This window comes from Panthera uncia, chromosome A2 (genome assembly GCF_023721935.1).
Source record: "Panthera uncia isolate 11264 chromosome A2, Puncia_PCG_1.0, whole genome shotgun sequence".
Lineage (NCBI taxonomy): Eukaryota > Metazoa > Chordata > Mammalia > Carnivora > Felidae > Panthera > Panthera uncia.
In genome coordinates this window covers 150,339,027-150,365,143 of record NC_064816.1, presented here as the reverse complement: position 1 = coordinate 150,365,143, position 26,117 = coordinate 150,339,027, and the positions used below count along the sequence as shown (strand labels likewise).

Genomic DNA, 26,117 nt, shown 5'->3' with positions numbered 1-26,117 from the left:
CGGGGCCCTCGGCCCAGCGCAGCAGCGGCGCCGCGTCTCCCCGCTCCGTCGTGGTGGTGCGGCGTCGGGCGGTGCGGCGGCCCGGCCCGGCCCGGCGAGGGGAGTTCCCGCAGCCCGCCCCTGCGCCCGCCCCTCGCCGCCCGCGGCTCCTCCTCGCTTCGCCATGGTGGAGCGGGGAGACGCGGCGCCGCTGCTGCGCTGGGCCGAGGGCCCCGCCGTCTCCCCGCCGCAGGCCCCGGAGCCGCAGGCCGGAGGCCGGGGCTGGGGCAGCGGCGGGGGCGGCCGGCCGGCCGCGGAGCCGGCCAGGAGGCGGGGGCCCGAGGAGCTGGGCGCCTCCGAGGTGCTGCTGCAGCCCGGGCGCCTGGAGCTGGGCGACGTGGAGGAGGACCAGGTGGTGGCCGTGTTCGTGGTCACCTTCGACCCCCGCTCGGGTGAGAGCCGCCGCTCCGGGGGCCGGGAGAGGGTCGCGCACCCCGGGGCTTTGGGGGCGGCGGGGGAGGGGCTCGCTGCGCGCGCACCCTCACCCACACACCTGCACCCCCCACCCCGCCGCCCCGCTCGCTCGGAGCGGCCAGAGTGCCCCCGCTAGGTCCGGGCGCGGGACGCGGGGCTTTGTTCGCGGAGCCCCCCCGACCCCCTTCTCCTTCCCGTCCCGCGCGGCCTCCCGGCAGATCCGCGGTCCGCGCCCGGGTCCCCACAGCTCTGTTTGCACTTCTCCAGTGCTGCAGGATCCCGTCGGCGGCCGCGGCGCGCTGCCTTTTGTTTTCTGGCTCTGCTGAAAGGTGTTTTTTGTTTTTTTTTTTAATTTTTTTCCCCATCAAGAGGAGAAATGCCCCTCAGGTGAACTCCTGAAACAGATTGTACTGAACTTCCAGGTTTTCTGCTTCCCCGCCCTCGCTCCCCGTCACTCCCGGCACGGTAACTTTCCAAGCGGCCAAGTTCACTTGCTCTGGCAGCATCATTTTGAGGAATTAGTGCCGGGAGCATTAAGGGATAGGACTGAGGGATTAAACTGGAGGCGGATTAAAGGAGAAGCCTCCTCAGGTAGACTCTTGATGGTTTGTATGGAGAATTAAAGGGTTATCTAAAATAATCTTGAGCCTAATTAACCAGGAAGGAAGTGTCCAAGTGAGTGGTGAAAGACTTCGTGGGGGTTCAAAAGTGAGTAAATACACTCTCTGGGAAAGCCTCAGGTGGTTGCTGCGGGGCCTCAAGCCGGAGCTCATCAGCTCTCAGCATTGAAGGAAGGAGTGCCTATTCCTGGTTCTGGGGTTTTAGGAAACCCAGATATTTCTGACCCTAACTCCCCGAGGGGAGTCCTGGAATGAAGAGTGCCTGGTAGTGAATGGAAATAACTTCTTCGTGATCCTCCAGGGAGGAGCTGTAGAACTCATTCACAAGAACCTGATGGGTGGCCGTGGGGTGGGAGGAGAAAGGCCTGGGATCTTCAGGTGGCAGAAGATAGTGTCCAGGCCGGGTAACTGACCTAGGGTCCGGGATGATAAAGCAGCAAGATGCAGGAAGAAATAGCACAGAATAGAAAAATAGTTGGTGGACGGACTAGGCCTTTCAGCCTCCTGTCTATTCCTTGGCCCTTATCCCAGTGGCTTTCAAACTTTTTTGATTGTGTGTGACCCACTGTTGGAAGTAAATTTGACTTCACGACCACTACACTCACAGGCATACAAATGAAACTGAAACCAGTTTCATGAAATAGTACTAACCCCTTCTACATGTGGTGCATACTGGTATTCTCCTTTTTCTTTTTTAACACCTGCTGGTTGACTCGTATGGTTGGGACTCCTAGATACCAGTGATTTCAGAAGCTACTGTTTCTGACCAAAAGCAGTCTTTATTGGTAAATAAAAACGGATACTTTGTAACTAATAATATTCCTTATCCCCTATCCCATCATCTACAGGTAAATGGACGCAGGCATGGGACTGTGGGAAATGCTGAAGGCTAGCTAGAAGAAACGGCAAGAGAGCACTGACAGGGTCCGATTCCGCAGCGGTATAGCACTGGCAGTAGAGTCTAGGGAGGGGAAAGAGAAAAGAAAAGCCCTACACTAACCACAGATGCAGTTGATGACATTAAAAAGCACTACAGAGCTGGGACCCTCCCCCTGCCTTATCAGTCCCAGCTGTGACATCATTTGGATGGGTATATGTATATGGAATATACATACAAGGGGGTATTATGTAATGTTTTCAAATTAAGGTTAGTGTGGACAGAAGGGATTGTAACTGGTCCTTGGACTCTTTGTGCAGGCGTTTTACTATCATGGTGTTTCATGTAGTTTGTAATCCTCTATTTTGATCATCGTTCATACCCAGTTTATACATGAGCAAGCAGACCAAGGGTGATTAAGTAATTTAGAGACATTAACTAGCCAATACATACTTGACTCTTAAGTTCAGTTGTCTAATGTATACCACACTGTGTGAACCTCTGCCCCCCCAACTTTTCATCTTTACTGTGTCCAGAGGGTGGAGAGGAAGGGAAGGAGTGGGAGAGAGGACAGGGGAAGAGAGAGAGAATGTGTGTTTAGCTTTGGTTGCTTTTGGTTTTTGTTTTTTCTGAAAGCTGCTGTTCCCTGCCCATAAACCTACCTCTCCTTTGTCACCTATCCCAGTCCAACAAGTCTCTTTGCATCTTGTAAAAATACTCTGGAAAAAAAAAATACTCTGGTAGTACCTCTATAAAGTGAAAGTAATATGGTGCATCTCCTAATGTAGAAGTTGGAATGAATGAATGCTGAGGTTCCTGGATCCTCAAAGGTTAGCACTAGGGCTCAGAGCTCCTGCTGTGTCCCTTATCTGGCGGTCGAGGCAGTCACTGTGCGGAGAGGTGAGATGCCAGTTCTCAGTTCCCCAGTGAGCTGGAGACATCACAGGACCAGACCATGTTTCCTGGTTCAGTTCCGTGTCCTCCTCACTCTGCTACTGAGGCTGATCTGCTATGTGTTACTCTTTAATCTTGGTCCATGTTTTTCAGTTGGGTTAGAGCACAATGCTAGTAACCTTGGTCCACCAAGACTTTTACCTTCCTTAGCCTTTGATACCAAAAATAGTAAAGCAATTACTGGCTTCTTTATAAAAATCAGAACATATCACAGAGCTTCTCACGTGGGAGAGATTGGAGTTTTTTCTCTTGCCTGCCTACCTACCCACTCCCCCGTGTTTCTTCCACCTGTGTCCTGTTTCGTTCCCTAGGAGCCCCTCCCTTCTACCCTGACCTACCCAGTCATTTACTGCCCAGCCCATGGCTATTTCATTCAGCTTCCCATCTGGTGGAAGTAACTGTTGGCACGCGTGCACACGAGAGGGCGAGAGAGAAGATGTGGGAGGAGAGAAATCCACGGCTGTGGTGCACCTTGCGGCGGGGGGTGGGGGGGGCGGAGAAGGTTGTGAGTGGCCTGTGGTGAAAGCGGATGTAAGAGGGTGTGAGGGAGGAGTGGGTCCTGGTGAGGGTGTGGGAGGGTGTGGGTGGACGTGTGCATGAGCACACGCTTCCAGCAGGAATACACTTAGGGATTCTCAGGCTGGTGTATAACAATGGGAGAGAGCAGTTCTTTTATACTTCTGGATACAAGTTTTGGGTTGGGCATTTGTAGGAAGGATCAGAGAAGAGGGTAGAGGTGTAATGCATGCGATTGTCATTGGATTCATGGTTTGAAAATTATGGTGGTCGTATCTACAAATGACGTGAGGACCGGGGCCTCAGGTTCAAGTGCAGTAGAGGCGCGTGTGCTCGCTCTCTCTCTTTACTCACTCACTCTCACACACTCAGTCTCTCTCTGGAGCAGGGAGCCCTGGGATGGCAGTTCTGGCCATCTGGGCTACAAAGCTGCTATTGACAGCAGGCCCAGATGCTTACTATGCAAGCCAGGTGGGAGGGTTTGGCAGCCAGAATCTTGCTCTTTCATTGTGATCAACCCATTATTCAAGCCTTCGATTCTTAATTTTTATTTTTTTTTCTGCCCACTTGTGTGTGAGCCTGCAGCAGGTAAAGCTTTGGACACAATGAATCGTTGGGGCTGTTTCTTTATAAGAGGTTCACCTTATTTTTATTTAATGTTTATTTATTTTAGAGCACAGGCAGGGGAGGAGCGGAGAGAGAGAGAGAGACAGAGGATCTGAAGCGGGTCTGCCCTGACAGCAGTGAGCCCGGTGTGGGGCTGGAGCTCACAAACCGTGAGATCATGACCTGAGCCCAAGTTGGAGGCTTAACCCACTGAGCCACCCAGGCGCCCCGTAAGAGAATTGCTTTAAACTGCTACATTCCCCCCAGCCTGAGTTATTTCATGGGGGGTCTGCAGATAATTCCTGTGTGGCGTATGCTTGCTTTGGACTGCTGAGGAGGGCACAGGGGAAGGCTGAGGGGAGGAGAGCTGAAGTTTTTGAGATAATCTCTTTTCCTTTTTGTTCTTCCGGATGAGGAATGAATTACTACCCGTTCCTCCCTCAGCCGCTAGCCACCACCTAAAGTACATCTAAACACCTGTTTCATTTAGTGAGTCTAAATGCCCCTAAGTTTATGGATTTGAGATCACTCACACACCAATTTTAATCTCCATACGGTCTCCAAAAGTCCACACCGTACAAGCATGTTCTTTTCCACAGCAGACATGAGGGGGCACGGCGGGATTAAGGTTAGGTGTGGTGTCTGAGACCCAGCTTGGAGCATGGCCCACGTCCCCTGACTTGTGCAAATCATAAGTGGCTCCAGCCGTGACAGGGGCAGTGACAAAGTAGAGTGAGAACGGAAGATGTGGGACATAATTTTGAGATGCAAAGAGCAGTCCTAAGCACGGCCAGCTCAGAGGGCAAAGAGAGGGCGCTTTCTGCCAACCAACCAGGAGGTCCTTAGAATGATTAACTGCCACATCCTTTCCCAGAGTTCCCTCAGATGTCAGTGGAATGCAGTTGTGGTTAATTTCATTAATCCCACGTTGGCAGAATCTTCCCCGGCTGTTGGTGATTCACCTGCTTGTGGTTTTCAGGGAAAAGTCAGTCTGTGGCCATCTGCTGTGAATTCTGTTTCTTAAGAGAGTCAAGCAGGAATAAGAACCATAACACCCACCAGTTACTGGGTCCCCACTATGCGGGGGGTTTCGGGGATCTGGTCTCTAATCCTTCTGACGCTGCTCATCACGGTAATGGCTCGGGGCGGTGGGGGGGTTGGGGGGGGGGGTGGGCAGGAGAAGATGCCCTGAATTCACGGAGCAGAGAGGTCAGAGCCCAGAGGCCAGCCAAGTCTCCAGGGCCAGTGCTCCCTCCTCACACCGCTGCCCAGGGTAATAGGATACAGAGTCTGTGAACTGGAAGGGTTTTTCCACTTGAAATTAATGCATCGGAATTCAGCCATGGATTGGTTGAGGGCTGACTTGAAATCACCAGGATTGATTTCTTCCTGCCCCAGGTTTCTTTATCCTGACTCTTCTTTTGCTTCGCGCATACTCTCACCCTAGGTGGTTTTAAAATTATTTAAGACCATTTAAGACCAAAAATCAATAGAAGCTATTTCCTTTTCTGGTGTTTGGAGGCTGAACCAAATAATCTTCTGAGGTTTCTTCCCTCTCTGGCATTTGGTGACACCCCCCCCCTGCCCGCCCCGCCAAGGAAATGGTTCTGTAGAGGGAAGGTGGGGAGGGGAGGCGCCACGTACCCCTGGATTCTTGCCTTTCTTCCCGAGACAAAGTTCCTTTTTACTTCCCAGCTAAAACCAGGGCTCGTGTCTATGCTGATGAGACGATGGAATGGGTGAAAAATCAAGGCATATGTTGGGGAGGGAAAAGGGGGCACAAGGCTCTGCTCCTGAGGTCAGAAGGAGCTGTAGGACGTGTGCTGATGCAGCCACCGATAGCAAGACCTCAGGAGGAAATCCTTGATTGGAAACCACCCAACAGGAGGGAGGAGGGGGAAGGAAAGTCACGCGTTTCCCGTTAGAGATTATTTCGCTGAAGATCCTTGCTCTGTCTACTTTAAATACTTTGAGATGAACTTTGTAACAGGCAGCAGCAGTAACAGCCCACGTCTGTTCTCCCAGAGCAGTGGTGGTGCCGAATCACCTCAGTGTACACGGAAACAGTCCCGTTTGCAGTAGATGGGACAGAGCAGATCTCGCCCAGTGCAGGAGTTCATCAAACATCAGCCCTGGGAGGCTCTGCCGTGGACACAGCTGCCAGGCTGACCTTCCGAACCGTGGAGAGGCAGGTTCAGACCATCTGTCCATCTGCACCAGGCTCAGCCTCGCCCTCTGGCTTCCCCTGGATGACTGGGCTGCCTGCACAATAAGCTGGGAGTCCAAGTTCCACGGGGACATACATATTTGCCTTTGCATGAGCCCAGCCCCTGGCACTGGCTGCCAATTATGTTCTGCCAATATTTATTGAATGGCCGGCTAGACATACATAATGCAGATTGCCACATGTGACCCTCGTGCGCTCATGTGGCCCTTCCCCATAGGTTGTCTTTGCAGCTAGAGATGAGGCTGGGCCTCCAGGTGGGCCCACGGTTGCGAAGGAGAGAAAGTGAGGCAGGAAAGCCCTTGTCATTGTCAACTCGTCTCTTTTTGATTGATTACCCCTCGGATGAGCCCTTCTGTAGAATCCTTTTGGGCCCCAGTTTCCTGGCTGAGTTCTAAAATATGGTGAGGGTATTTGGGAAGCCAATAATAGTCCAAAGACCAAGACCGGGGTAGTTAGCATTCAATGGGAAGTTTTTCTGGCATGCAATGGGTTTTATTTTTACAGAATCACTTGTCTTTAAGTCTCTACAAATTTTATATGTAAACTGGCTTCCAATTTTTGTGAATGGTGTAATGTTTCTGGAAAGGATGACCTTTAGCCATGATGCCTCGTTATTACCCTACTTAGTGTAGATTGCCCCCATTTATTTTCCTTTTGCAAAGTCCTTTCTGCTTACCTTATGTTTTTTTCACATCCCTATCATTTAAATTATGTTCTCCAATTTGTTGAAATTTTTTAAACCTCAGAAAAGTTGGAGGAATAGTACAGTGAATACTTCGAGCCCGTCCCCATTTGTGGACATTTTGCCGTATTTGCTTTATGCGTACACATCTCAGCTCTAATGTGGAACATGCATTCCTAAAAGTCACTGTGCTGTGAAAGACTTATGGTAAAAGTCACAAGGTTTATGGAGAAGATGGGGTCAGGGCACAGCGCTCAAAAACTGTCAGTGACACATTTTTTTTTAAAAAAAGGGAACCAAATAAAAATGGTAGGACAACTTTACATATGATAACTAGTTAGGAGATGCATAAATACTCAAAGTTTGGCACTTTACCTTAAGACACCTGGGGAGGTGGAGCCTGTGATTTATGGTGAAATGAATGAAAGCGGAGCTGTGTGACATTTGATGGACAACAGTAGGCCTGGAAGTGATAGTCAGGGCTCTTAACTCTGAAGAAGGTAATGTGTGAGTGTTTGGGGGGGGGGGGGGTTTTGTGTATTTCCGTGCGTCTCATTTCAACTGGGTGCAGTTTTCGGCATTCACATTGTGATCCTTGTGATCAAAATCACCTATCAGCAAACAGGAAATCCCCTACGATCAAACGGCTCCCTAATGTATCAGTTGCTTTGGATCGAATTCAGCTGGCGTTATAGCAGAACTGACTATATATAGAGGTGTGCTTATCTTTTTCTGCTGAACTATTTGACAGTAAGTTGCAGACATCATAACATTTCTTTTCTGAATACTTCAGTACAAATCTCCTAAGAATAAGGCCGTTTTCCTACATGACCACAATATCATTACCAATCCCAGGGTAATTCACCTGCATTAATTGATCCGTTACCTTCTTTTCTTAGTTAATAAACATTTTTTTTACGTCAGTTTCAGATTTACAGAAAAACTGAGAAGAAAGTGCAGAGGGTCCCATATCGCACCTTCGCACCCAGTTTTCCATTTTTATTCACATCTAGCATTAGTGTGGCATGTTTGTTACAATTGATGAACCAATATTGATAAATAATTATTAACTAAAGCCCATAGTTTACATTAGGGTCTACTCTTTGAGTTGTACATTCTCTGGGTTTGAAAAATGCATGATGTGGGGCACCTGGGTGGCTCAGTCCGTTAAGTGTCCGACTTCGGCTCAGCTCGTGATCTCATGGTTCCTGAGTTCGAGCCCCGCATCAGGGTCTGTGCTGACAGCTCAGAGCCTGGAACCTGCTTCGGATTCTGTGTCTCCCTCTCTCTCTGCCCCTTCCCATGCCCCCCCCCCCCCCCCGCACCGGGAATAATCATCAAAAAAAATAAAAATGATTGCTTTAAGTACGTATAAATATTTCATGATGATTTGATAAAAGGAGTTTTAACATTGTTTAACAAAGCACACCAACTGTGAAAGAAATATAAAAGTTTTATCCTTGGGGTGTCTGGGTAGCTCAGTTGGTTAAGTGTCCAACTTTGGCTCAGGTCATGATCTCGTGGTTCGTGAGTTCAAGACCCACATCAGGCTCTGTGCTGACAGCTCAGAGCCTGGAGCCTGCTTCGGATTCTGTGTCTCCCTCTCTCTCTGCCCCTTCCCACTCATACTCTGTCTCTCTGTCAAAAATAAAGAAACATTAATTTAAAAAAAATGAAAAGAAAAATGCGCAATGTTACATATGCGCTGTAAGAGTACCCCTACAGAAAGGGTTTTATTGCCCTAAAAATCCTCAGTGCTCCCCCTACTAATCCTTATTTGCTGATCTTTTTACTATCTCTTAATTTTTTCTTTTCATGGATGTCACAGAGTTGGAATTATATAGTATGTAGCCTTTTCAGATTGGCTTCTTTCTCTTAGCAACATGCATTTAAGGTTCCTTTATGTCTTTGTGTCTTGATAGCTCATTATTTCTGAACAGTATTTTATTGTCTGGATGTTCCACAGTTTGTTTATCCATTCACCAACTGAAGGACACCTTGGTTGCTTCCAGTTTGGGACAATCAGAAATAAAGCTGCTGTAAACCGTGGGCAGGCTTTCATGTGGACCTAAGTTCTCACTCTTGGGATAGATGTGAAGGAGCATGATTGCCTGATCATACAGTGAGAGTATGTTTAGTTGTAAGGAAATGCCAAACTGTCTTCGAAAGTGGTTGTACCATTTTGCATTCCTACCAGCAACGAATGAGACTTCCTGTTGCTGCGTGCTCTTGCAATTAGCATTTGGTGTTTTCCATGTTCGGGATTTTGACCATTCTAATAGGCGTGAGAAGAATCTTGTTTGGATTTGGAATTCCCCAATGACATGTAATTTTCAGCATGTTTTTCATAATCTCATTTGCCATCTGTATATCTTCTTCGGTGAGATCACTGGTCTGATCTTTTGTCCATTTTTAATATTTTTTTAAGTACACTCCACGCCCGGCATGGAGCCCAACATGGGGCTTGATTGAACTCACAACCCTGAGATCAGTACCTGAGCCGAAATCGAGTCATATGCTTAACCGACTGAGCCACCCAGGTGCCCCTTGTTCATTTTTTAAATTGGGTGTTTATATTTTTCTTAATGTTGTGTTTTAGTTCTTTGTATATTTTGGATTTAAGCCTTTATCAGGTATGTTTTTACAAATATTTTCTCTGTCTATGGCTTGTCTTTATTCTCTTCATAGTATCTTCCACAGATCAGAAGTTTTTAATTTTAATGAAGTACAACATACCAATTTTTTTCTTCATGGATCTTGCTCCTGGTGTTGTATCTAAAAACTCATTGCTAAACTCAGGGTCACCTAGATTTTCTCCTTTGTTACCTTCCAGAAGTTTTATAATTTTGCATTTTGCATTTAAGTATACTATTCATACTGAATTAATTTTTGTGAAAGGTGTAAGTTAAGTTCTGTGTCTAGATTCTTTTTTTTTTTTTTTTTTTTTTTTTTTGCCTGTGGTTATCCATTGTTGAAGAGATAATCCTTTATCCATTGTATGGCCTTTGCTTTGTTGGCAAAGATCAGCTGACTGTATTTGTGTGGGTCTGTTTCTGGGCTCTGTGTCCTGTTCCGTCGATGTGTCTAATCTTGTCTAATCACTGTCTTGATTACTGTAGTTTTCATGGTAAGTCTTAGAATTGGGTAGTGTCAATCCTCACTTTTTCTTCAGTCTTGTGTTGGCTGTCTGGGGCCTTTGCCTTTCCATATAAACTTTAGAATTAACTTTTCAATATCCACAAGTAATTTGCTGGCATTTGGATTGAGATTGCATTGAATCGCCAGCATAAGGAAATGTGAAATCCCTATGCTCAGATCGTTCAATACTTCAATTGTGTTGGGGCGCCCGGGTGGGTCAGTCAGTTGAGCATCTGACTTCCGCTCGGGTCATGATCTCGCAATTTATGGGTTCAAGCTCTGTATCGGGCTGTCTGCTGTCAGCATAGAGCCCGCTTCGGATCTTCTGTCCCCCTCTCTCTGCCCCTCCCCTGCTCACTCTTTCTCTCAAAGATCAATAATCTTAAAAAAGAAAAATACTTCAGTTGTGTCGACTCTAGTTCAGCAAGCAATGTGTCAAAACTGACTATATAAAGATATACTTTTTTTTTTCCTGAGCCTTTTGATAGTAAATGCAAACATGATGATCCTTCTAAATTCTTGAGTATAAACCTCCTAAGAAGAAGGACATTTTCTTACATAACCACAGTATCATTACCCCTAGGATAATTAACATTAATTCATCAGTTGGCTCTTTAAAAAATGCCTGCCTGCAATAAAGCTGTTTTTCTTTCATTATTGTTATTACTACGTAACACCCATCCTGTACCGTGCTAAGCGGTGTGCCGTGTTGGGATGTGACGATCAACGAAGTTCCTGTCTTTAAGAAGTCCCGTCTCCTGTGGAAATAGACATCTAAGACAGTGATTACATAGGCTGGCATGAGGACCGAAGTAGCTTCGTCTACTTCATTTACTTTCCTTTCATTCAAGGAGCGTGTCAGTAGGTAAAGGTGAGGGTAACTAGCCCCAGAGCAGTGCTCTGGAACCCGTGCTCATTCCGTGACTCGCCAGCCTGACCCTGATGGAACTTTCCCCTGAGGGACTTACATCCATCTAGAAGTTAAGACTGTAACTACCAGGATGTCACTCCCTCCATCTGAGTCTGTCAGTTTCTGTAGCGCGAGGACCGGACACGCACAGAGGGACGAGGGTGGCGGCTTTGAGAGCCAGGCTGAGGAATGGGGGCTTTCTTCTACAGGTCAGCTGTGTCAGGTAACACGTGGGTTTGGCCATGAATACCAGGGACCCAAAGTAACAGTGGCTTAATCAAGATAGGAGTTTATTTCTCTTTCATGCAACAGGAGATAGCTAGCCTAGGGCTGGAATGCTGGCTCAGTCCAAGCGGCCATCCAGGGACCTAGATTCATGATGGCTTGTCACCACATCCACATTCTAGACAGCAGGATGGAGGAAGGGACAGCACGTACACCTGCCCTTTAAGGTACTTTTTGGCAACCATACACCTCACTTCTGTCCGTTTCCCATTGGCCAGAATTGACTCATTTAGCCGTACCTACAGGCAAGAAGGTACTGAGGAACGTAGTTGTGATTTGGCTAAATATAGGAGGTTTTGTTCCCTGTAAGAGTGGATATTGAGGGTCAACTTGCAGCTCCTTGTGCGCTGGCATTTCTTAAGAAAAAAAAAAAAAATGTCTTCAGTAAAATTAGTCCCTTGAGATGCTTCTTCCCCCCACTTTGGTGGGCTGTACAGGGGATGCTTGTTAAGAATATGTTTATTAGCCCCCAAATTTTGGAAACATTAAGGTCTTGTAGAGGTCCACAAAGCAGAGTAACATACTAAAGGCTCTGAGAAGTTCTGCAGTAAAGAAATGTGTCTATCCTTGTTTACCCTAAGCCAAAATCCCTTTTGAAAAATGTGTTTTGTTTTGTTTTTGTTTTTGTTTTGTTTTTGTTTTTTTGCAGAAGCTCTGTCAACAAAAGCTTTGGGAAACACTGCTTTGGGAATTGTTAAAGATCTCTTAGCCCAGATGAAGACATTTTTACGGTAGTTCTATTCCTAGGGATGTTTGTCGACGGAAATGTGTGCATATTGTATCAAAGTTTAATCGAAGAAACAGAACCGCTAGGAGATGTCTAAAGGGATTTATTGTAAGAATTTGATCTTATGCAGTTGTGGGAGCTAGGTAGGCAGGCTGTATAAGGCTGTTGTCTTTCTGCCTGATGAGGGAGCTGGAACTCTGTTGGGCTGGCAGTTATGGAAGAAGAGAGTATAGTTGGGAACATGGAGAGAAGCTGGAACTCATGTACAGGAACCCGGGTCAGTCCGCCTCCAGCTTTCAGGATGTGGGTGTCCTGATGAAGTTGATGCCCTTCATTGTGGAACTAAACACACACCTGGCTTAGGAGTCAGAAGGTGAAAGAAGATCCAGGGGAAGGTGGGTCCAGCATTCACGGGCCTGGCTGCCACCCCCAGACCCCCGAAGTGGTCCGCAGACGAGCAGTAATGCACACGAGCTGCCTGGTGCTCCTTCCCCAGCCTCCTGATGTGCATACAATATGCCGACTGCTGCCCTGCCATATCACTCCCACATCCCACATCCCACATTCCACCCGTCTCACCTGGAATTCACGAGGAAGGCAATTCTGAGAGACGTAGTTCGGCCTAGCCAGGCTGACCTATTACAAAGCCACCCCACATGTGTTCACCAGACGACTTAAGTATAAGACGTTTGGTAGTGGTCTGTTTGTAACAGCCTCAAATTGGAAATAAGCTAAACGCACATCAACAGTGAAATAGATAATCTGTTACATGCATAGGATGGAAGTAGCTTCGTGGATCCGCATGAATGAATCTTGCAAAGAATATTGAGCAAAAGAAGACCTAAAAGAATGTAAACTACGATTGCATCGATATAGATTTCAAAACAGCCAAGCGGATTTACAGTGTTAGAGGTCAAGATAATAGTTCCCGTTGAGAGAGGGTCACCAGGGGGACAGCGGGGCTTCTGGTGTACAGAAGGCTTCTCCTTCTTGGTCTGGGTGCTGGTTACGCAGGGATGTGCATGTTGGGGAAATTCACTGAGCAATAGTTAGGATTTGTGTGCTCTTCTGTACTTAGCTGTCAGGAAAAAAATTTTAGGTAAATTCAAGTTTTGTTTCTTTGTTTTAAATGTTTATTTTGAGAATGTGTGAGCAGGGGAGGGGCAGAGAGGGAGAGAGAGAGAATCCCAAGCAGGCTCCATGCTGTCAGTGCAGAGCATGATGGGGGGCTTGATCCCCAGGCCGTGAGATGATGCCTGAGCTCAAAATCAAGAATTGGATGCTCAACCGACTGAGCCACCCAGGCACCCTGGTGGTGTTTTAACAAGTTTTTTTGTTAGAAGTCATGGATCGGCTGGGTTGGAGGAAAGAAACAGTGTTAGGGCTCTCTGAACCCATTATGGAACGGCAGCGAGGGAAGAAGGCAGTGGATAAGAGAAGAGGCAGGTTGGGTAGGCGAGGAGGACAGCGTCTACCTGAGGGACACTGCAGCAGCCCTGTTCCAGGCTGTCCCTTCCTAGGCCGGCCTCCTGTTCCCATCGCAGAGGGTTAGGGCCGTGTACACAGGCTGAAGCAGGAGCTCGCCAGCAGAATCCCCATGTGCTACGAGGCAGGGACCATGATCCTGTATATCGGGGATAGGCCCCAACATGCTTATAAGTTCCCTGGGTGCCCTGATGCACTCCACAGGCCGAAAGCCACTGAACCACAGAGATAGTAGACATGCACAGAAGGGGAAAGATGGAAATCCCTTTATCCCCAAGTTCACCCCTCTTTCAGTATGCAGCATGCTTTTCCTTGTCTTTAACCCGGACACGCACAACATCATTCTATCCTTTCTGTTTTATAAAATCCTAATTCCCCTTTACACGCTTTTGGGTTTAGCTCTTTGTTAGAGCCCTGATTCCTCTCTTGAAAGAAAACTATTTGAAAGCACCTTAGGCTCTGAAGGTGAGGCCAGATAACCCTCCGTGGTGTCTGCCACATTTGGAGACTGGACCCATATGTAGTAGACTGGATATGCAGCTTCTCTGATGCTTGGAGTACGATATGAAAGCACTGTTGGCTGGATTATTCACGGCATCTCTAATGCCTAGGAAAGTAGGGTTTGGGGTAGTGATAAGTTTGTTCTAAAATAAAGTGTCATAATCCTTCCCACCCCTGTTTATACTCACAGGGCCATTGCCTACTCCTGGGCAGGTCACCCAAGGCCTGCCGCATCTGCTGCCCTCACCCCGCCCCCCCCCCAACTCTTCCCACCTTTCTCTGCCCTCGAAAGGGTCATTTCACATGTTTCTTTCCCACTTGGCTGAGGCCTGTGCCAGGTGCTCAGAGCACAAGGGAAGTAGGCAAGCCTCTGTCTTCAAGGAATATATATTCCTCTTGTACTGGATACTTGGAAATTTATGTTTAATTTTCTCCCCCTCATTGTAGTTGGGAATTAAAAGCTAGAAGCAATCTTACAGGTGAGTCAGCCTCCTCATGTATTGAATTGTCTTCATTTTACAATAAGGAAACCGAGGATCCAAGAGCTTTTACCAGAGGCCACACAGCTTGTGACAAAACCAAGCCTTGGAGCCAAGTCTAGCCTGGGCTAAGTGCGTATTTAACTGCTCCCCCCATACCGCTGTCGGGTGACTGGTCTAGCTTCATGCAGGGAGTCCAGGCCCGGCCTGGAAACCAGCTCTTTTTTTTTTTTTTTTTTTTAAGTTTATTTATTTATTTTGAGAGAGAGAGAGAGAGAGAGAATGAGCAGGGGAGGGGCAGAGAGATTGGGGCACAGAGGATCGGAAGCAGGCTCTGTGCTATCAGTATACAGTCCAGTGCAGGGCTTGAACTCGAGAACCATGAGATAATGACCTGAGCCAAAGTCAGACACTTAACCCACTGAACCCTTCAGGTGCCCCCAGAACCCTAGTTCCTGGCAGCCCCTGCAGCACACCAGCTCAGCTGGTTAGGGGTGACTCTGAGCAAGTGTTCTATCTGTCTCATTGTTTCCTCGGATGTAAAAATGGGAGAACGTTGAAAATGTGGTAGTTGGTTACACAGCTGACTATACTAAAAGCCGTTGAGTTGTTTGCCGTAAGTGAGTAGATGGCACGGTGTGCGAATTGTATCTCAAGCTGTTAGAAAAAATAAAAATAAACTCACGCATAGCTCGATACTGTTATTTTGAAAAATTTTGAACACACAAGAAAACAGTAGGGAATATTCCGTATGTGTTCTGTCCGTGTTCTGGGTAACAGTGCTGTTGTGCAAATCTCCGATTCCCTCAATCTGATAGATGCTCATCGCTGCTCACATTCTCCTCTCTCATAGCGTTTATCCCCTGGAACTGTAATCTGTGGTCTCCTTGTTGATCTCTGGATTCTAATCTCTTTGCAGTCAGGGACTATGTCTTATTTGGCTTTGTAGCTCCAGCGTCCAGCTCGGTAAAAAGTCAGTAACTGATGATGAGTGAATGAGCCCCAAGGTTCTGGAAGCAAAGAACTGAAGTCCAAGCCTTGGATATGGGCCTCACCTAGGGAGAGAAGAGAAAGACTTTGGGGAGGAAACAGAGCTACCTAGACAGAGAAGTAGGGAAAAAACCAAAATAGTATTTTCTCATGGGAATCAAGGCAAAAGAGGAATACACTTTTGAGGAATTCTCAAATTCCACAAAGAGGTCAATGACAACGTGAATTAAAAAGAGTTCAGGGTTGTCAGAGTCATCAGTAGCTGTAGAAGGACAAGTTGGAACAAGATCTCAGGGGGTTAGGGAAAGGAGACGGGGGTAAGAATCATGCCCTCGGAAGTAAGACCATGAAAGGAAGGACGTTGGAAAGTAGCTATGCAGAATGGAGCACCAAAGACCATATCGTCACTAGAAAGAATGTGCTCCTCTCTCGGCAGAGGGCAAGGCTCCTTTAAGGCCTGTCTCCTGGCCCTCTGGAGTAACTGGGGAACTCTGCCAGCGTGTGGGTGGTGGATGAGATGACCCACTTAAGCGTCTTGGTGGCTGAGCCAGCAGTGCGTGTATTGGGCAGCCGTATGCCCTCAGCCCTTGTACTACGTCCTTTTCTTTGAATGACTTTGTTTCTTTTAACTTGTCACCTTCCTTTCCCACAGGGAACATGGTGGAATGGTGCTTACCTCAAGATATTGACCTTGAAGGTGTTGAGTTCAAGTCTATGGCCAGTGGGTCCCATAAAATTCAGTCTGACTTCATGTAAGTATTTCAGAATGTCAATCCCTGTACCATTTCTCTCTTCTCACAGACTTTCCCCACAGCATAAGGGCTCTCATCAGGGGGTCTTCCAAAGGTGTGTAGAAATGCCCTGAAAATATATATAGATAGATTTGTGTTTATATCAGTTTTCCAGCAAGAAGGCCCCCAGCTTTCATTAGGTTCCCAATGGGTTTCATGACCCCCAAAAGTTAAGAACTATCAGAGGTTCTCTCTCCCTTTTAAGAAAATGCTAGGTCTTACTTGAGGTTTGGCTTTGTTGAAAGAATGGACTTTCAGTACAGTTTGGGTTAACTTAAGCCATTTGTGGGCTAAAACTTGAAAGTCCAGCTTTCAGTAAGGCCAAGTTATAGTCCTGTGTAATTAAGATTCGTGTGAGGAGCAAACGAATAGAACACGAGGGTAACGAGAGTAGCTTTAATCTTCTCACTGGGCTGAAACCATGACAGAAGTGTAAGAAAGGGGGAGGAGATAAAGTGACAGCTGTGGTCATCCGCCCTGTTAAAAATCTCAGAGACTCGGGAAGTGAGGAAAGAATCGACGTAGCTTATGCTACTAAAACAGAGCACCCTTCCAGAGGGGCCTGAAGATGAATCTTTGTTTTGGTTCCTTATGGCATCAGTAGTTATGCAGGAGCGAAGGGATCTGTCCATGGTCATGGGCAGTGCAGCAGCAGACTTGCCAGAGGTCAAGTCCTAGCTCCTGCTGGGTGACCCTTGGTGAGTTGGGTAATCTCTTTATACCTGGGTTGTCTCCTCTGTGGGGTTGAGTGGCCTGGACTGACATTCCCCTTTGGTTCTAAAACATTGGTCTTCAGGCTGAGAGCTTTGTCATGCAGACCCCTGGACACAGCTCTCTGTCTTCCTTGGGGCTGCATCTCACATTAAAAACCGAAGCCAGGGGCTCCTGGGTGGCTCAGTCGGTTAAGTGTCCGACTTCAGCTCAAGTCATGATCTCGTGGTCTGTGAGTTCGAGCCCCGCCTCGGGCTCTGTGCTCACAGCTCAGAGCCTGGAGCGGGCTATGGATTCTATGTCTCCCTCTCTGTCTGCCCTTCCCCTTGCTCACATACTCTCTCTCTCTCTCTCAAAAATAAAAAAATAAACATTAAAAAAAAATTTTTTTAAACAAAACAAAAACCGAAGCCAAACAAAATTTCTCTTCTCTGATTTTGAGCCCCACGATGCATTTGGTCCGTTTTAGCTATTTCCGAAAGGGACCCTTCTTCGGCCTGGCCTGCTTCGCCAACATGCCTGTGGAAAGTGAGCTGGAACGTGGTGCACGTATGAAGTCTGTGGGCATCCTGTCTCCGTCCTACACCCTGCTTTACCGGTACATGCACTTCTTGGAGAACCAGGTTCGGTATGTGGCTCGCATACATGTGCGGGTGGCCGTGGGAATCTGCCAGCCAGGTGTGTGTGTGTGTGTGTGTGTGTGTGAGTGATGAGCCCTCAGAGACATAGGTTGTGTGTCAGAACAGCAGATGCCCTTGCTCGAACATCCATGGCCACATTTTACACCTCAGGTGGTGGTCTTTTCTCTGTCAACCCAACTCATGGCCCAAAGACTCTTCATGCTGGGGCGGATTTGCCTTCGGTCTGTGTCAATACTGTCCTCAGTTTTGTTGAATGACATAATCTGTTAATAAGTACGTGATCTTTGTTTACCCTAAGCCACAGCAATTACCTCCTTCACCCCAGGTAGGCAAATAGACTCTAAACTCTTTTTAAGCCTCATCATTCATTATTCGGGGTCATTATTACTGCTTGTGGTAATAGGAAGGGAATCTTTAACAGAAGCAGTGAAACTATTCGTTATCTTCTATAGTTTTCATTACTCTCATTTCAGATTTTGAGAGAAATCTATCCCTAATCCCTGAGGCACTATTAAAATCTTAGCACCTTTGCCTCTTTTCGGGTACACACATGTGTATACTTTTTAAAAAATATATATACTTGGCATCATACTATGTATACACTTTTATACTTTTAGAATTTATTTGAATTTTTTAACATAACAGTCATTCTTGATGATGATCTTTGAAAGAACATGAAATTTGTTGCTTGTGGGAAAAAAAGTTTATTATTTAAAATGTATGTAAAAGTACAAAGGGGCATCTGGGTGGTTCAGTCAGTTAAACCTCTGATTCTTTTTTTATTTTGTTTTAATGTTTGTTTATTTTTGAGAGCGAGAGCGAGCAAGCACACAAGCAGGGGAGGGGGCAGAGAGAGGGGGAGACACAGAATCTGAAGCAGGCTCCAGGCTCTGAGCTGTCAGCACAGAGCCCCATGTGGGGCTCAAACCCATGAACTATGAGATCATGACCTGGGCCGAAGTCAGACACTTAACCGACTGAGCCACCCAGGTGCCCCACTTTTTTTTTTTTTTAATGTTTAGTTTTGAGAGAGAGAGAGGGACAGACAGAGTGCAAGTGGGCGAGGGGCAGAGAGAGGGAGACACAGAATCCGAAGCAGGCTCCAGGCTCTAGGCTCTGAGCTATTGTGGGGCTCGAACCCATGGCCTGTGAGATCATGACCTGAGCCAAAGTCAGACGCTTAACTGACTGAGCCACCCAGGCATCCCCGATTCTTTTTTTGTTTATTTGTTTTTTTAATGTTTATCTATTTTTGAGAGAGGCCAAGTGTGTGTGTGTCCCTTTTGATCTATAGATAGATCTTTTATTTTTAATTTCAGGAACGTTTCCTCCTGTAAGAAAATATTCCACTTTTCCATTCCATTTTTTTCCTTCTTTATGCACTGGTTAGGCATATGTCTTCTCTGCATTGTCCTCCGTATGTATCATTTTATCATTTTGATGATTGTTTTAATAATTCTGTAATGCTAGAGCTGTTCTCTAAGTTGTCTTCATTATTCACTATGGTTGTCTGAGTCCTGACTTCAGCTCAGGTCATGATCTCACGGTTCGTGAGTTTAAGCCCCGCGTCAGGCTCTGCGCTGACAGTGTGACCTGTGCTCACTCGTTCTCTCTCTCTCTCTCAAAAAAATTAAACTTAAAAAAATAAATAAAATATTCATTATTCAGTGTGGTTGAGCATTTAGCGTGTTGTTGTTCACTGGTAAGTTCACTTGGTAAGTTCACTGGTGAAACTGTGGTTCTGTTATTGAGAATCCCCTTGCCCGTTTTCCTCCGTGGCTCCTGGCTTTGCCTTCTAGGAGATTTTGTACCCATTTTCCGCCACAACCACTTCTGAAGCAGGCATGGGGGAACGTGATCTCCCTGAGGCTGCACACCTAGAGAGCACATTTCTTGCTGGTGTAGGTTGGTGGGTGTAGTGGTTTCTTTAAGGGTGGAGCAGTCACAGCCTTTTATAGGCCAGCCACATGACAATACAGATCCCTCAAAAACCGAATAGGCTTCTGGTCTGTTTGCTTCTAGTCGGTCCCAAATTAAAGTATCTGTGGCGAAAGATTCTTTTGGGTCTTAGTTTTTAAGTCAGTGGACTGTAGACTGGTTACTGTTGTCTGTTCTTGGCCTATCCATCTTTTTCTCATTTAAATGGCAACTACCGTAAATACATACATAAATACATACACATACACACACACACACACACACACACACACACACACATATATATATATATATATAAAATATGATGCTACCTTGAGGCCGTACCTTAAATCTGATCTTTGCAAATGGGTCTGTCTCCCATGACTCTACTCTTAACTGGAGAGTTTGATAAAAGCTTTGAAGGAAATTCTTATCTCCTGGTTTTGGGGTGCAAAAGCAGTTGGCTTTTCTAGTCCCATGGGATCTCAAAGAGTTGGAGCCTCAACTAACTTATATTGCAGAACTCAGAACACACTGTCCCTTGGGCTGTATTTCTTTCCATTTTGGCCTGCAAAGTGGCCAGTTCTTGCCTGTCTTCATCTTACTCTTGTAGCAGCTCACTGCAAATGAGAAGCAATCAATGTTTGATTTCTAAGTGCTTCCCCTGGAGGTACAAGTTCACATGACACGGGGCTTGTCCAAGTTACTGAAGTTCTAGCAGGTTTTTGCTACAGGGGGACAAGGGTTACCAGCTTTCTAGTCTACAACACCTACTTCCTTACCACCTTCCCGTGCCAGCTGCGAATTCAAATGCCACAGTGTCTTGTCTGATACCGCAGCAACTCATTTCTGGGCACCACTTTCCGCTTTAGCTAGAGCACAGGCTACGTTGCTACAACAAAGAGACCCAAAATCTAGTGACTCAAAGGAGATAGCTTTTCTAGCACAGCAGTCCTAGAGGGGGAGAGGCAGTCCCGTGTACTAGATGGCTCTGTTCCGCTGGGTCATCCTGGGACCCAAGTCTTTCTGTGTCCTATGCTCCTGTCTCCTAGAGTATTGTCCTCATCTGCATGATAGAGGAGGACTCACCATTACCAGGTCATGTTCAAGCCTCCAAGAAGAGGAAGAACTCAGGAATCCCCCAAGTTAAACACATCACTTCTGCTTACGTGCCATTGGCCAGTTCATTCCTAGCCACACCTAACAGCAAGAGAGTCTGGGAAGTGTGGTCCTTGACTAGGTGACTCTGTAATGCGCTACAATCAGAAAGTTCTATTATTCAGGGAAGAAGAGAGTGGCAGTCTCTACTACTGGCATAAAATGAAAAGTCTTATCCCAGTTCCAATATTCATCCAATAATCCCAGCAATTACTGTTAATTTCTCTTCTATCTTTCCAAAATGTGTGTGTGTGCACAAATACAAATATATGTTCTTTTTTCCCCTCCTTTTCATGCAAAAAGTATCAGGTTGTACATGTTGTTTTACACCTTACCTTTTTCAACGAACAATATATCCAAGGAGATATCAGTACAGAAAGTTTATCGTTTCTCACCATTGTATTATATGCCTTGTCTAGAAGAACCGTGCTTTATCAAGTCTCTGATTGACGGACATTTGGTCATTTCCACTCTTTTGTTGTTACAAATAATGCGGCACTGAATACCTATGTGCAAATATCATTTCACATATGAACAGAATATGTGTACAGTAAATTTCCAGAAATGAAATTGGTGGTTCAAGGGGTAGTGGTATTTGTAATTTTAATAGATTCTGTCCAGTTGTTTTCCATAAAGATTGTACAATTTTGCCCACCCAGCAGTAATGCAGGAGAATGCAGTTTCCTCACAACATTGCCAACACAAAAATAAAACTTTGAGGTTTTTGGCATTCTGTAGGGTAAGACACCATGCATGAGCATGGTTTTAATTTGCATTTTTCTTAGGAATGAGATTGAGCACCTTTATATTTATTTGAGTCACTTGTTTTCCCTCTTCTGTGAACCATTTCTAGCCTTTGCTCAGTTCTGTTTTTTGTTTTTTTTGGTTGTTGACCTTATTAATTTCCAGGAGATCTTTGTATAGTAGGGACATTTGTTCTTTGCACTATAAATTATTTTTCCACTTTGTCATTCATCTTTTAGCATTACCTTTTGTCATGCAGATATCTTTCTTGATTGAATTCATTAATCTTTTCATGGCTTCTAGATTTTGAGTCACAGCTAGGAAGGTTTTCCAGCTTGCTGATTACAGAGAGCTTGAGGTGACATGAGAGGGAGGGACTTGCGTGACAGTGTGAGGGGGAGAGGAGCATGTGAGGCAGGTGCAGGTCCGGGCACGGGGCTGTTAGTCTAAATTAACTAGACTTGGTTTCTGAAAACACCGAATCTGTGTTTTCTGTCCATTCTTACTTCTTGTACCCAAACTTATTTATTAGATTTCCTCCGTTGACCTGGGCTTCAGTATCTCTCTAGCTAGTCCTTTCTGTGACTAGTTCTTATTAATCAGAAGATACTGGAGAACTGTCTTATAATTTAAAAACTAAATTAGAAAAAGGGGAGCGTTCTAGCATAAAACAGGCTTATAAACATGTTAGTTACCATATCTCTGGACCCTCCTTCGATCATGATTCAAACAACCAACTGTAAAATATTTTGGGGACAGTTGGTATAATTTGAATGTGGACTGGCTATTATTTTGCATTCGGGCTTTGTTACTGATTTTGTTAGGCAAGATAATGGCATGGTGTTCAAGCTGTGTTTTAAATACACTTTATCAATTAGAGATGCACACCAAAGTGTTTATGGGTAAAATATTATGATAAGGGATTTTCTTTAAAGCATTCGAGAAAAAGTGGTGTGGGGGCAGGGATACGGTGTAGATGTAACCAAACTGATAAAATATTGATCATTGTTGAAGCTAAATGTTGGATAATGGGGCTTATTCTTTTTTCTACTTTTTGTAGAAGTTTAAAATTTTCCATAATGAAAAGTTTAAAAGGATGAAACATAAAATTATCACATACTTATTGTAGAAGACTGAAAAATAGAACAAAAAAAAAAAAAACAAAACCCCAACCATGATCCCACTAGCCAGCCCTGTCTGCTGTGAACATAGCCTTCTGGTCTTTTCCCTGTATAAATATATACATACACAATTTAAAAATATATATATCAAAGTCATTCAGCATCTAAAATTTCTAACTTCATACATTAACCTTTCTGTGAATGTCGCTCATAATAGTTCTCAACATCATGGTGATTTCAAAGCCTCTCAGTATGTAGACGTATCATGGTTTATTTAACTATATCCCTGTTATTAGGCTTTTGACTTGTTTCTTATTTTTTGCCACTGTAAACATGAGCTGCATTGTAGGTAAATGATTATTCGTATCCAGATATGGTTGTTTAGGTCACCTTCCCAGAAATGGAATCGCTGGGTTAGACAGTATATGCAGTGTACAATTTGATACAGATTGCAAGTGACCCCTCAGAAGGCTGGTACCATTCTATACCCACACCAGCAGTAAAAAAAAAAAAAAAAAAAAAAAAAAAATGCCTATTTTTCTGTACTTGCAAAGCCAGAAGCCAGACTGGGTCAGACCAGCAGTGAATACACCAGAGTGAGGAAGGGTACCTATCCCGCAGAGGCATCTCGGACTCTGACGCTGGCCACTTCATTGCTGGGTACGTAGGGGAAGCCAGGATTAGCTGCAGTGGGCATCTTTGTGGTCACATGAGCTTATGTTATGTCCGTGAAGGGGCTTGGGCTTAAGGAGAACCCCAGCGTCTCTGGTCCTGCAGGGGAGCCCTCGACTTAGCCTAGAAGCCTGAGGCTTCAGATCAGTAGTATCTATTGTGCCGTCATTCTCTAGTTTTTACAATGTCCTATGTTTTGGACACTTTCCCTAGATGACTTGGCCTGCCTTTCAGTGTGGTACTATGCGTCCTGAGAGGCAAGATCACCCAGAAACTCACCCCTTGCACGTCTTTGAAACTCACCATCCCTTCCAGCTCTCAACCTTGCTACAGTACCTTTGGGGTTATCTTGGTACTGAAGCTTGATAATCAGTGTTGTTTATGGCAAAATCTCAAATTTTGAGTTCAAATTTTGTGTGTGTTCAAATTTTGACGCTTTCATACAACACTTGTTTAACATTTATCCAGAACTGCCAATTTATATTCCCATCCGTCCTCATATTCTGTCTTCCATATTAGTGCCTTGTTCCGTTCCATCAGTCAGTGATATCTTAGGCTGTCAGAGGACAGGGTCCTGAAACTAGCTTTTTGTCAAGGGACTCTAGCTTAGTGAGCTTTTTCTTTAGAAACTCGGTTCAAATATAGCATTTAAGGCAGTCAAACAGAAAAGACGCTGAGCAGCAAACCAAGAACCTAGAAAATGAAAAATTATCATAGCAGTTACCCCCAGCCCCCTTTAGTGCAGAAAATAGAGTATTGAGAATACAGTAAACTGATTCTCATTGTTCTTTCAGGGAAATTACATCCCAGTGAAAACACTTGAACTTAATCATTTTTGAGTTATTTTGTATTAAGCAAATTTTCATCAGTTTGACACATGTCCTTGAAGAGTATCTGGAATCTGCCATCTTCTTAGAATTAAACACAATTTAGCCACCATGGGGTTCCCATCAAGCACATGAGTAGGAGTGAAAAAAGGATTATAGGCACCCACTCCTCATGGTCATTTATTGTTATATCACATGACTTCCTTCTTGTGCAAAGCTTAAAACAAGGTATAGGAACCCCCAAATTAGCCTCCACTCTAAGAGGAACTTATCTTAGTAGTGTGTGTGTGTGTGTGTGTGTGTGTGTGTGTGTGTGTGTGTGTATTTAATTTTAGAGAGAGTAGGGGAGGGGCAGAGAGAATCCTGAGCAGGCTCCAAGCTCAGCATGGAGTCCAGTGCAGGGCTCGATCCCACAACCCTGGGATTGTGATCTGAGCCTAAATCAGGAGTCGGATGCTCAACAGACTGAACCACCCAGGAGCCCCTGTAATAATTTTTTTAAATGTAGTTGATTTTTTTTAATGTTTATTTTTTTGAGAGAGGGAGGGAGGGAGGGGAAGGGGCAGAGAGAGAGGGAGACATAGAATCTGAAGCTGGCTCCAAGCCCTGAGCTGTGAGCACAGAGCCCAGTGTGGGGCTTGAACTCACGAACAGCGTGATTATGATGTCGGATGCTTAACCAAACTGAGCCACCCAGGCGCCCCTACTTGATGTTGATTTTTTTTTTCTTCTTAAAAGGTGAATTTGCCTGTAGATCTCTTCCAGGGCTGGGCCTGAATTTGCCCCATTTACCCAGTGTTTTGAGCCCTCACTGTGCACCTGCCTAGATGCTGCCGGGTCGCTGGGGAGGAAGGAACCTAATGTTTGTGAATGACTGAAATGTGGCACAAGGCATATGAGGCTCTCTTCCTGCTTTATTTCATTTAGCCCTCAAAATAGTGTTGAGTTGGCACTAGTACCTCTCTTCGAGGGAGAGGGGGCAAACAGCGGATTTTAAAAAGCGTAGTAACTTCCCGGAGATCACCCAGTGCAGAGTGACAGCTGTCACCTTGGCATCAGAAGCTGGAAGTCATTCTGGAGAAGAGACCGTTTGAGGGCAGCTGGCTCCCGGTTGGAGTAGGAAGATCCTGACTCTGAGCAGTTTGAGGAGGTCTGAGGTCTGAGCTTGGAGGAGGCCAACAGCGATGGACTGGGGCGGTGGGGGGGGGGGGTTCCCTGTTTTAGTCATCGTTGCTCCAGGGGCCAACCATAGTTTGTATGCTGAGTCTCTCTCACTGCAGTATGATGGAGATTGTAGGGCGCCAAGAAGATAAGACTAAAACGGCTTTACTGCCTTTTATTCCTCCCTATATTTGTTTCCTAAGGTGGTCGTAGCAAAGAACCCAAATCTAGGGGACTGAGAACAAGAGAAACCCTCCCACAGCTCTGGAGGCCGGCAGTCCGAGGTCAGGTGTCCGCAGGGTCGATTCCTTCTGGGGCCATGGGGGAGAGTCTGCTCCTTGCCTCTCTCCTAGCTTCTGGTGGTTTGCTGGTGATCTTTGGTCTTCCTGGGCTTCTAGATGTGTCTCTCCCGATGTCTGCCTTTATTTTCATGTGGCGTTCTCCTTGTGTATGTCAGCCATGTCCAAACTTTTTCCTTTTGGTAAGATCAGCAGTCATATTGGCTTGGGACCCACCACAATTACTTCATTTCAACTTGACTCTGTAAAGACTCTTGTCTCCAGAGAGGGTCACATTCTTAGGTACTGGGAGTTAGGACTCCAGCTGATCTTGTTTCTGGTGGGGTTGGAGGGGGACAGTTGGACCCATAACACCCCTACCAAACATAGTGCCCACAGCACTCCTGCGCTTGACTCGAAGGCAGGATTCTCCATTGTCCAAATGGCCAAGGGCTTCACTGAGGGTTTCTTGGTCTTGCGGTCGGTTGACAGGGTTCCCCACAGCCCAGTCTCTGTGGGCCTGAGCAGGTGGGGTGGGAAAATAAGAGATTCTGAGTTTTTCCTTCCTTCCTTCCTTCCTTCCTTCCTTTCTTTCTTTCTCTTTCTTTCTTTCTTTCTTTCTTTCTTTCTTTCTTTCTTTCTTTCT

General features: G+C 45.8%; 1 protein-coding gene across 2 annotated transcripts in view; it reads left to right on the top strand.

Moving 5' to 3' along the window:
* Positions 1–139: 139 nt before the first annotated feature.
* DENND11 (DENN domain containing 11) overlaps positions 140–26,117 on the top strand; it is a 43,870-nt gene continuing 17,892 nt past the window's right edge. For both annotated transcript variants that reach the window (XM_049641964.1, XM_049641963.1), the window contains exons 1-3: positions 140–431; positions 16,103–16,202; positions 17,422–17,580. In XM_049641964.1, coding sequence (XP_049497921.1) covers positions 164–431; positions 16,103–16,202; positions 17,422–17,580 — 527 coding nt within the window. In that variant the 5' untranslated portion in view covers positions 140–163. The remainder of the gene's footprint in view (positions 432–16,102; positions 16,203–17,421; positions 17,581–26,117) is intronic.